General features: G+C 40.9%; 1 protein-coding gene across 1 annotated transcript in view; it reads right to left on the bottom strand.

Annotated features, from left to right (window-relative positions):
- Window positions 1-6349: 6349 nt before the first annotated feature.
- The window catches only part of QRFPR (pyroglutamylated RFamide peptide receptor), a 60170-nt gene continuing 53718 nt past the window's right edge, over window positions 6350-12801 (bottom strand). The window contains exons 4-6 of the mRNA NM_001192681.1: window positions 9840-10075; window positions 7493-7590; window positions 6350-6750 (exon numbers count right to left, since the gene is read on the bottom strand). Of these exons, the coding sequence (NP_001179610.1) occupies window positions 6350-6750; window positions 7493-7590; window positions 9840-10075 (735 nt within the window). The remainder of the gene's footprint in view (window positions 6751-7492; window positions 7591-9839; window positions 10076-12801) is intronic.

Raw genomic sequence — 12801 nt, 5'->3', positions numbered from 1 at the left:
TATTTACATTTAAGGTAATTATTGATAAGTATGATCCTGTTGCCATTTACTTTATTGTTTTGGGTTCGAGTTTATACACCCTTTCTGTGTTTCCTGTTTAAAGAAGATCATTTAGCATTTGTTGGAGAACTTGTTTGGTGGTACTGAATTCTCTCAGCTTTTGCTTGTCTGTAAAGCTTTTGATTTCTCCTGCATATTTGAATGAGATCCTTGCTGGGTACAGTAATCTGGGCTGTAGGTTATTTTCTTTCATCACTTTAAGTATGTCCTGCCATTCCCAGCTGTTATCCTTGTGGGGATCCCCTTGTGTGTTATTTATTGTTTTTCCCTTGCTGCTTTTAATATTTGTTCTTTGTGTTTGATCTTTGTTAATTTGATTAGTATGTGTCTTGGGGTGTTTCCCCTTGGTTTCCTGTTTGGGACTCTGGTTTTCTTGGACTTGTGTGGCTATTTTCTTCCCCATTTTAGGGAAGTTTTCAACTATTATCTCCTCAAGTATTTTCTCATGCCCTTTTTGTCTTCTTCTTCTGGGACTCCTATGATTCAAATGTCGGGGCATTTAACATTGTCCCAGAGGTCTCTGAGGTTGTCTTCATTTCTTTTAATTCTTTTTTCCTCCCTGCTTCATTTATTTCCACCATTCTATCTTCCACATCACTTATCTTCTGCCTCAGTTATTTTACTGTTGGTTCCTTCCAGACTGCTTTTGATCTCAGATATTGCATTATTCATTATTGATTGACTCTTTAAACATTTCTTGCATCTTCTCAGTCCTTGTCTCTAGTCTACTTACCTGTAACTCCATTTTGTTTTCAAGATTTTGGATCATCTTGACTATCAGTATCCTGAATTCTTTTTCAGGTAGACTCCCTATCTTCTCCTCTTTGGTTTGGTTTGGTGGGCATGTATCATGTTCCTTTTACTGCTGACTATTTCTCTGCCTTTTCATTTCGTTTAGATTTTTGTGTTTGGGGTAGCTTTCTGTAGGCTGAAAGTTTGTAGTTCCTGTTTTTTCCACAAAAAAGGTTGCTCCCTGTGGGTGGGGTTGGATTAATGACTTCTCAAGGTTTTCTGGTTAGGGAAGCTTGCATCTGTGTTCTGGTGGGTGGAGCTGGATCTCTCCTCTCTGGAGTGCAATGAAGTGTTCAGTAGTGAATTTTGGGGTGTCTATGGATTTCACATGACTTTGGGAGGCCTGCATATTAATGCTTACGGTTATGTTCCTGCATTGCTGGAGAATTAGTGCGGTATGTCTTTCTCTGGAACTTGTTGGCTCTTGGGTAGAGCTTGGTTTCAGTGTAGGTATGGAGGCTTTTGGATGAGCTTTTGTCGATTAATGTTCCCTGGAGTCAGGAGTTTTCTTGTGTTCTCAAGTTTTGGATTTAAGTCTCCTGCCTCTGGCTTTCAGTCTTATTCTTACAGTAGCCTCAGGACTTCTCCATCCATACAGCACAGATGATAAAACATCTATGTTAATGGTGAAAAGATTCTCCACAGTGAGGGACACCTGGAGAGGTTCACAGAGTTACATGGAGAAGAGGAGGAGAGAGATAGAAGTGACCAGGTGGAGAAGAGAGGGAGTTAAGAGAGGAGAGATCAATATACCCAGTAATCAGTTCCCCAAGTATTCTCCACAGCCCAGAAAAACCAGAGTGATTCACAGAGTTATGTAGAGAAGAGTAGGGGGAGAGAGGAGACTGAGGTGACCTGGGGGAGAAAAGGGAGAGTCAAAAGGGGAGAGAGCAATCAAGCCAGTATTCACACCCCTAAGTAAAAATAGGTACTGAAGATTAGATTCTTAAAGGTACAAAATTGATAACAAATACCAAAAATCAAAAATTAAAAAGCTAGAGTAGAGGTTTGACTCTCAAAAATACAATATTAAGACTACAAAACAAAATCAATCACAAAACTTATAAAAAGTATGAAATTTGCATTAAAAATAGGGTCTCTTATTTTGCAAGATTTAATAGTAGGTTATAAAAATGAAAATTAAAGGAGTAATAAAGAACTTAAAAATTTTTAAAAATGATAATAGTAAAAATATATCTAGGAAATTCTCTGGAGCTGTTGAGGGCAGTGTGGGGTCAGTTCAGTTTCAGATAGTTCCTTGCTCCAGCTTATACTTGTTCTCAAGGTCTATAGGCCCTTTCCAATGCTTAGTCAATGTTAACTACAGAGTTTTAATCTGTTGCACCTGTCACTTCCAGAGCAGTTCTCTCTTTTTTGTTAATTTTGGCTTCTACTGTTTGCAAGTCTCTTCAGTGTCTAATTTCCACCCTGACACAAGGGGAAAGGTGGTCACTTATTTAGGCTCACTTGTTCAGTTCTGTTGTGGGGAGGGAGGAACACTGCAAACACATATCACTGGCGTGTGCAAAGAGTGCTTGCAGTGTATATGGACCACACTGGGTTTGCCCCAGTTCATGGCAGTGTGTACTTCCCCGGTCTACACTGCTCAAGCTCCAGGTTCCTGAAGCCTGCTCTGCAGGGGTGCTGTCCAAATTGGGCCCTGCGTTTCATGCACTTTCCCAGGTCTAAGCTGCTCAGGTTCAGGCTCTCAGGTACTCCACAAAGGCACAGACACGGTTGGGCCTGTGTTTTGTGCCCTACCCAGTTCCGAGCAGCTCAGGCAACCATGTGCTTGGCAAGCGCACCTTCCTAGGTGGGCTGTGAGTCTTAATCACCACCCGCTCCTGGCCACTTGGTTTCCTGGGTGCGCCATGAGAGTGCCATCTCAGGTGCCGTGTGTCTCCTCTGGGGAGCTGATCTCAGGCTGCAACCCTCCTGGTAGATGTCAACCGTCTAGGATTCCAGGAAGACACGGTTAGCAACTGGAAGCCTGCTCACAGTTTGGTGGAGGATGCCAGTCTCTGGGGTCGAAACTGCCCCTTGCCTTCCAGCTCTGGCTATTGCTCGCCTGCCTCTCTGCCTCCGGTGGGGGGCTGGGCTGGTCTGCAGCCAGCTAGCGCTCCTTTGGTGTTTGTGCAATCCTTTGTTTTTGTGAGTGGGCCAGTCTGCGCCTTAGGTTAGAGCTTTTTGCGGGAAAGTCCTCTCTCTCTCTCTTTTTTTCTCTCTCTGGCTATCCCACAGTTTGGGTTGCTGTCTCACGTTAGCTCCCCCACATTGTCCTCAGGGCATTCAGGCCTGGTCCTTACCCTAAGCAATGCAGCCTGTGCCTCCCTGTCCAGCCCCCGCTTGCTGGTGGCGGATGAGTGTCTGGGCTAGTTCTGCACTGGGAGTTGTGGTTAGGTGCATATTCTGTGGGTTTTTTTTTTTCCCTCCCGGTTATGTTGCTCTCTAAGATCCCAAAACTCCCCACAGGCTTGCCATTGAGAGGGTTTCCTGGTGTTTGGAAACTTCTCCTCTGACATGACTCCCTTCCCAGGATGGGTCTCCTTCCCTTACTCTTTTGTCTCCCTTTTTGTCTCTCATATTTTGTCCTACCTCCTTTTGAAGAGAATGGGCTGCCTTTCTGGGTGCCTGGTGTCCTCAGCCAGTGTTCAGAAGCTGTTTTGTAGAAGTTGCTCAGCATTCACATGATCTTTTGATGAATTTGTAGGGGAGAAAGTGGTCCCCCCATCCTATTCCTCTGCCATCTTAGGACCAGCTCTAGAATTTTGTTTTTGATGGAGTTCATTTTATCAGTTTTTTATTTTAGCCTTTCTCCTTTTAGTGCTCTACTTATAAAATTCTGACCTTCCCTAATCTAGGTTGTAAAGATTATCTTCTATATTTTATTCTAGTATTATAGACTTAGCATCTATATTTAAGTCTATGGTGCATTATGATTTAATTTTCATGTGTGATATAAAGATCAAGGTCCTATTTTTGGTACTTGGGTATTCAGTTGGTTTGGAAGCATTTGTTTGAAAGATTGTCCTCTCCCTTTTTAATTATGTCACCATATTGGTCAATACACAGAGATCTTTTTGGCACAGTGTTCCAGAGTGAAACAAAAGACTTAAGCATCTGAACAGGGGTACAGATCTTTTCACTGATTTCATAGACATTTTACCCAAAGGCTGGTAAATGGAAGAATAGTTTTCTTTACCCCCCTCCTTAACCATGGGCTTCCCAAGTGGCTCAGTGGTAAAGAATCACCGAGCAACCAGAATTTGTGTGGCTGCCATTTCTCTCTTACTTACCAGCTCTTTCTCTTCATCATGGTGATTAATAATCAACCTTTGGGAATTGGGCTTCCCTGCTGGCCCAGACAGTAAAGAATCTACCTGCCAATACAGGAGACACAGGTTCAATCCCTGGGTCAAGAAGATTCCCCTGGAGATGGGAATGGCAACCCACTTCAGTATTCTTGCCTAGGAAATCCCATGGACAGAGGAGCCTGGCAGGCCTCAGCCACTGGGGTCCAAAGGAGTTGAAATGACTTAGCAATGAAATAACAACAGTCTTAATAATTAAAGAGTCAGGAATAGTATTATTTGTTCTTCATTGACATATTAGGAGCATGTGTAACATCAAATTTAGGAAAAGTCATATGGATATTGGCCAAATAACTATAACCAAAAGTCAGTGAGTATGATTTATTTTTGATGGCATAATGATAATCACTGTTTTGCTACAGAGTAACTAGGGAAAACAGGAGAACAGTATATATAAATAACCCATGGTGAGGCCATTTTAACACAACCAAATAATCAGTTTTTCCTCTTGACTATTAATTTTCTTCTGTCATATTTCCCTCAGTATCATACACTGTTTCATCTGTGTTTTTTTTTAAACCATGCTCACATTAACATACCTATAAAATTAAATGTCTGTATCTTGAAAGATATCAGTGGCCTCAGTATCATACACTGTTTCATCTGTGTGTTTTTTTTTAAACCATGCTCACATTAACATACATATAAAATTAAATGTCTGTATTTTGAAAGATATCAGTGGCCTGCATTCATTGGTTCCCAAACCTGAAAGCTCTACAAGTGAAATACCTTAAGAATTTTTGAGCTTCCCTTTCTTTCTAATACCTGGCTGGAAGAAGAAGTGTTGGAGGCAGAAGAAACACTTTGGTCACGAGGCTGTGATGAATGGAATTTGGGAAGCTCAGATAATAAAGGGGAAGCAACAGAGTATGATGAGGGTGACCACTGTAACCATGACATTTGGGAGTAAGAGGAAAAGACAAAAAGGAGAGGGGCTGTGTTTAAGGGAGAATTAGGTCAGGAATACAGGTGAGGAACTCTGTTGTTCTTCCTGATCCAGCGCTCTTGAGGGTCAGTTTGGGGCATGATAAAATGTCATGGACTTGCAGCTGATTCTAACTACACCTAAAAGCCCTTTAACATGACAAAAAGTCTTTCATCCCACTAGTGAAAATAAAAGTTTTAAAAATATAAATATTTGATATAGCTAGATTGGCCTAAATGTATTATGTGCTTAGTCATTCAGTTGTGTCCAATTCTTTGTGACCTCATGAGCTGGAGTCCACCAGGCTTCTCTGCCCATGGGATTTTCCAGACAAGAATACTGGAGTGGCTTGCCTTTTCCTTCTCCAAAGTATACTATAGTCAACTTATGAATGAGGATCCCAGGAATATTCTTCTTTTGATGAAAGAAACTAGCTACAAAACAGGGACATGTGAAAGGTTGAATAGGGTTGAGGTCAAGTCTCAGAAAGGAAAAGAGAACAGATACAGGGTGGGGCCGTACCGAGACATGAAGAACCACAATAATGCTTCAGAACTTGGGTGCTTCAGAATGCAAAGTGCATTCCCACTGCTATCTCATTTTGTTTTGGCAGCAACTTCCTCAGAGAAGGCAATGGCACCCTACTCCAGTACTCTTGCCTGGAGAATCCCAGGGACGGCAGAGCCTGGTAGGCTGCCATCCATGGGGTTGCACAGAGTCGGACATGACTGAAGCGACTTAGCAGCAGCAGCAGCAGCAGAAACTTCCTGGAGTTGGAGGAACCACTCCAGTTTACACAAGAAGGAAAGGAGACTTGAAGACATTGAGTGGCTGGTCAGTCATTACAACCATGGTGATGGGTAAGAAACTGAAACCCAGCATCTGGCTCAAAACCTAAGCTGTCACTCTGCTGTGTCTTCACTGTCTTTGGCTTTATGATTATTGGACACACTTCATTTGCAAGAGACTATCACCAACCTTCAATGGTGCACTAAAAATTACATTATAGTGTTCAACTGTTAAACTTCAGAAAAAAAATACAAGTGTTAAATGATCTCATCCAACTTAGCAATAAATAGAAAGCCATATTACACTGACTGCACATGGAGAAGGCTTTAGATAAAAAGCAAGTCTTTAACTTTTGTTCAAAATAATTTTCAGATTCAGCTATGAATAGCATGAATTATGAAGACAGTTATAATTAATGCCCACTGCCTAAACCAGAATTCTCCGAAAGTTCAGAATTAAAGAGGGTAAGGTGTCGTTTGAGATGTTTCTTCTCTTCAGGTTGTTCACACAACTTGACTTCAATATTGCCATCACTGAAGGCTTCTCCTTTGGTCTCCTCAACTGGGTTCCCTTTCCGGGAAAACACTGCTTTCTTCTGCATCATCGTAATCCCTGAATTTCCATGCCTTCGTGCTGGGGATAAGGTTTCTTTTACAATGCAATAACAAACTGCAGATAAAAAATTCTTTTTGAAGTTTTCATTCATAAATGCATAAACAATTGGATTACAGATGGAATTGGAGAATCCAATTATTTGCACTATAGCAAAAATCATCTTGATTGTAACATCGTCATATTCCTTCTCCAAGTTGCCTGAAATAAAAAAATAATCCTTTAGAATGGACATTTGTTTGAATGAATATAAAACAACATTTTTGTTTATCTTCCATCTTTATGAAACAGTTACACTTGTACAACTATGTAAAATTCTCTGTGAAAAATTCTCCAAGACTTTGGGGAGAGCCATCTGATGTCTGAAGAAGAGGACTCATTGTGATGAGTCCTCCTTGTTAAAGAATCTAGGGTTACAAGCCCAGCACATGTTAGAGGGCTTATTGCATTTCAACATGATTTCAAGCTTCACATAAACTGGAAGATGCAGTCACCCTTCAAATGTCCACTTGTCTTACAGAAACAAATCATCTGAGAACCATGTTAAGGCTCAGATTATCAGAGATGATATATTAAAGATCTAGCTGAAATCCTGGGTGTTATTAAATTCATGTGGTTCACGTGTGGGTTCCAAATAGGGAACACTCACAGGATGTCACACTTCTTCCAAGGTTTAAATGATTTAGGGAGACCAGAAGGCATAGCATGGGAGATGCATCTCAAACATTTTTCTTTATTTTCTATAATTACTAAAGCTTTGATCAAACTCATATATAATTACCCATCACATAATGATCTGGTTATCTTGTAAATTTGAAAGAAACCTAGTAAATGTTTGAGATTTGATTACCCAAGTGAATGGCTAAATATTTCAATGATTCACTGTCCATTCTATCAGGGAATGAACCAAAACTTCCATCAAGTGAGAAGGACAGTCACTCACTGTATTCCATCATCATGTGAACAATGTGGAAAGGTGCCCAGCACACAGCAAAGAGAGCCACCACTGTCACCATCATAACGACAGCTCGCTTCTTCTTCCTGGGTCCATAAGGATACACTGTGTCAGTTAACTTTTCCTTGGCAGATGTGTCAAGTTTAGACCTCTCAGTGATAATTTTCAAATGTAAATGAAGCTTGTGTATGCTCAGTCTCTTCAGTTGTGTCTAACTCTTTGTGACCCTAAGGACTGTAGCCCACCAGGCTCCTCTGTCCATGGGATTCTCCAGGCAAGAATACTGGAGTGGGTTATCATGCCCTTCTTCAGGGGATCTTCCCAACTCATGGATCGAACCTCTGTCTCTTGCATCTCCTGCACTGCAGGTGAATTCTCTACCACTGAGCCACGAGGGAAGCCTCTAATGAAGCTCATAACAAGCTAACTAACTGTGAGCTGTTTATCATCCTTCCCCATCGTTACTATCCTCATCCCTATATTTCTAATATTACAAATATCCTTAAGATATGTGCTCATTATGAGCCTAGCAGCATGCTGGATGCTTGGCACAGATTAGTCTTCCTGACAAGCCATTGGACAGAAGCAGGAACTGAGGCACAGAGAAGGTTACTGCTAAGTCTCTTCAGTCATGTCCGACTCTGTGCGCGCCCATAGATGGCAGCCTACCAGGTTCCTCCGTCCCTGGGATTCTCCAGGCAAGAATACTGGAGTGGGTTGCCATTTCCTTCTCCAATGCATAAAAGGGAAAAGTGAAAGTGAAGTCACTCAGTTGTTTCCGACTCTTCGCGACCCCATGGACTGCAGCCCACGAGGCTCCTCCGTCCATGGGATTTTCTGGGCAAGAGTACTGGACTGGGTTGCCATTGCCTTCTGCTCAGAGAAGGTTAAGTAACTTGCAAAGTCAGATGGCTTTGCAGATCAGAAAGTTGAGAATTTAAACGATAAAGTTTAGTTTGGATTTAAATGTAGGCAGTCTAACTTCAGTGCCAAAGCTCTTATTCATTTTATATCAAAAAACACTCATGCCTGTGATAGAAAAATATGGGAAGTCCTCAGGACAGAATTAAAATGTAATCTTCCATTATATAATTAAATAATATGATTAACCAGGGATTCAGAGTTTTCTGTATTAGTCACGATTAACGTCTGCAAGAGATCTGCGCATTTTCAAATTTTAACGAGTCGCATTCATTATTATCTCAACGTGTTAGCCTTTTCTTCGGAGGAAAAGAGAGCTAAATCAGCAATAGTCCCAAGATGCTGAACAGCGTAGCACCCTGTACATGGAGCCGTAGTACGTCTTTATACAAATCGGGCACTAGAGGTCGCTGCACACTTCAAGAAATGATAAACCGCCACACCACTAGACTTCTAAGCTGGTGCCATGCAGTGTAGCTTATAAAATAAACCAAATGGCCCACAAGTACCGTAGCAGTAATTGTGTTTTTAAATTTCTGTTAGTCCATATGATCAGAAAGTAAAGCCCTTAGGTAAGAATAACATATAAAATAATTAAATTATTTTAATTTTTAATAATTAAATTATTTTAAATTAAATAAATAACATACTCTCACCTCCAAAGGACTTTCATATGTATCATCTCACTCTTTTTAGCATCATTCTTTGGGTATGTATGTGTGTGTTAGTTGCTCAGTCGCGTCGACTCTTTGCGACCCCATGGACTGCAGCCCACCAAGCTCTTCTGTCCATGAGATTTTCCAGGCAAGAATACTGGAGTGGGTTGCCATTCCCTTCTCCCAATCCAGGGATTGAACCCAAGTCTCCTGCATTGCAGGCAGATTCTTTACCAACTGAGCCAGCCATCAGGGAAGCCCCAAAATAAAATATAAGATAACAATTTAAAATAAATAACATACTCTGGTTTCCAGAGTATTTTTATACATATCATCTCAAATCTTTTAGCATCATTACTTGTACAGGAGGAAGTATGGATGGATATTTTGATGCTTTCTAGTACATATGAGGAAAGTCAGGGGCTTGGGAGTAAGGAGATTTATCTACATCAAGTGGCTGGGGAGTAGCAGAAAGGAGAGAGTCACAACAATTTGCATCAACATGCAGATGAAAATATAACAATTAAAAAATTTTCAGGCAATTATCTGTAACAGTGACCTCCCCCTCTAACTTGGGAGCTGGTGATCTTGCTCTTTCTTTCTGTCATATGTAAAATAAAAAGTTCAAAGTCAGCGCATGTGCGCGACATAAATTACCAATGACACTTTGATTACATTATCCAGGCATCTGAGATCTCTGGCTACTGTCTCTAAAACAGGTGAATGTTTTAAACAGGTGAATGTTCCATGCAACACACCTGGCTATTTTTGACATTTCTTTTCCATGAATAGTTCGAAGCACAGAGCCATCCCCAACTCTTTTCTTTATCCAAAGTTCATAGCCAATCTTACTGTACAGGATAAGCATCACCATGAGAGGCAGGAGGAAAAGGATGACAAGGATGAAGGTGGTGTAGATTTTCTGGTGCACAGGGCTGCTCCACTCTTCCAAGCAGCACACATGTTCTTTCTCATATAAGAAGTCATACTTAATCTTTAAAATAAGTATAATTCAGTTAGAAGAGCCAGAGGCAGCATCAAAGCACACAAAGCAACCAAGTCTACTGTCAGGCAGGCTTCTCAGAGCCTCACATGTTTACTGTGGGTACATATTTCAAATGAGATACAATTTTGCTTCTTCTTTTGTTGTGAAGTGTGCTTTCTCGCCTTCACTGCTTAGATACTTGACAGTTTGATATTTTCTTTTCGATTTTAAATGGAATCGAGGTTCATAGCCTGTTCACTTTAAAAAAAAAATCTTTTCCACCTTCTTACATGATAGTCAAGGAAATGGCAACCCACTCCAGTGTTCCTGCCTGGAGAATCCCAGGGATGGAGGAACCTAGTAGGCTGCTGTCTATGGGGTTGCACAGAGTCAGACATGACTGACATGACTTAGCAGCAGCAGCAGCATTAAATTTTCAGTTGAGTGAAAGAAAGAACACTAGAATGACCAAAGTATGTATGAAAAAAATATTTTATTCTAGCATGCCAGCTGGTTATGCTGCATGCATACTCCATCACTTAGTCACAGCTGACTCTTTGCAACCCTCTGGACTGTAGCCCACCAGGCTCCTGTGTTTATGGGATTTCCCAGGCAAGAATCTTGGAGTGGGTTGCCATTTCCTTCTCTAGGGGATCTTTCCAACCCAGGGATCAAACCCTGTCTCTTGCATCTCCTGCACTGACAGGCAGATACTTTATCACTGTGCCACATGGGAAAGCAACCAGCTAGTTTGCTGTTACATGATTTTGCTTCCTCAATTGTTGATGAGATCAGTTTTGACAAGGCATCAGACTTCTTCCAATTGAATAAGTACCAAAAACATGCATTTTGTTTCTGAACTGAAATTCTGTATTTTGCTACTGCTGTTTCAGATTGTAGTGATCATGCTGTTCACAAAGATTTTAGAGAGGAAACTTGTAGCTTTTAGATTTTGAGATGAATGAGAAATTAGAATCTGAACTATTGCCAGTGTACTAATATTCAGACCCAATTATAAGCCTTTGACGTATATATTATACAGAAAGGCAATTTCTATTTATAAGTACTATTTCTAAGAGACTGACTTATGAGTTCAAAAATTAATAATAACAATTACAATTTGTTGCTGTTGTTTAGTCGCTCAGTCACGTCCAACTCTTTTGCGAGCCTATGTACTATAGCCTGCCAGGCTCCTCTGTCCATGGGATTTCCCAGGCAAGAATACTGTACTGGAGTGGGTTGCCATTTCCTTCTCCAGGGGATTTTTCTGATCCAGGGATCAAACTCATGTCTCCTGCATTGGCAAGTGGATTGCTTACAACCAAGCCACCAGGGAAACCATAGAAAATGCTAATATGAGAAAAATTAAACATTTACAGTACATTCAAAAGTCATATATCTGGATAATAGGAATTAAAGTTAGAGAATTGATCAAAATTCTTGTCATCTGAGTCACTCTGGAGCTTTACAGATGAGGAACATTTAAGTCTTAACACATATTTCGGCCTCCATTCCCAGAGTATTATCACCAATTTTCAAAGCCAATTGAATGGCGGGGGCGGTGGGTGGGAAGCTTTCTGGTATTGTTATCAAAAGTATGACAATTCAAGTTTTGATCTAGGCATTACTTTTCAAATGCAATGAGGAATGAAAGTATTAAACAATAACTTCAAGGTCTGTACTCCCTGGGAAGAGGATATGAAGGTGAAGCTCATTCTGACTCATGTAAGCAGAGCCCACAGGGCCTAAAACCATGGGGGTCACATATTGATGCGTTCTAAAGCATAAGGAGAGGCTGACAGCCTCTGAACTATGCACTTTCCCCTGGGGACAAGCAGAGACCTTCTTGTCTCTGAGAAGAGACAAGAGGGTGTGCTCAGATGGTTTCATGGGAACCAATTTCAGACCTTCTATGTCTAAACTCACAATTCTCCAAAAATCTCACGGCCTAAGAGAATGTGTGGGGTGGGGTTGAAGTGTCATGCTGGGTCTACATTCCCAGTTCCTTTTTCATAATCCCCCTCCTTTCAGTCTCCACAAGTCCTATCTCTCACCCAACTGCAATCTCACTCTGGACCACCAAAATAAGAGGTAGTCCAAACTACGGATGTCAGTGAAGCCCCCTTGATCAAGGCACCATAAATCCAGGACAGGGTTTTGTGCCTTTCCCTGTATTAAATGGATTTCTGTTCAGGGGAAACTTGACATTAGAAAAAGAAAAAAAGGTGTTTTGACAGTTGATGAGATGTGAATTCCCATTATCTGCATAGTAAAGGGCAGAAGTGATGACAACTTTAACTTAACCACCTTGTTGCTTCCAGCCCCTGAAAGCTGTCAGATACATCACTCCTGGGAGAGAGCGCAGCAGGAGCAGAGCAAAGACAACATCAGTGCAAATGGTGACATCACTGGCACTTCATTTCAGCCGGCCGAGGAATTAAAGCGTCTTGCATGCTTGCACTCTTGCTAATACAATTTAGGAGGGAGAAGGTGGCCGTGGGAGAGCGTATTAATACATTTATTTGACTTGAAAAATGAAATCATACTTTTTCTTGACAGAAAGCAAATCTGATTTGGCTGATCCGGCTGACAGAGGGAACTGGTTTTGCCAATTAGATTTAATTAATTTTCTACAAAATAAATGAGTTATATTTTAAAATATATTTAAAGCATATGATAAAATAATTTTATTTTTAAAAATGGACATATCTCCTTGTGTTCTGTGAGCCAGAATT

This window comes from Bos taurus, chromosome 6 (genome assembly GCF_002263795.3).
Source record: "Bos taurus isolate L1 Dominette 01449 registration number 42190680 breed Hereford chromosome 6, ARS-UCD2.0, whole genome shotgun sequence".
Taxonomy (NCBI): domain Eukaryota; kingdom Metazoa; phylum Chordata; class Mammalia; order Artiodactyla; family Bovidae; genus Bos; species Bos taurus.
The sequence above is the reverse complement of the archived record's forward strand: the minus strand, read 5'-3'. Positions and strand labels throughout refer to the sequence as shown.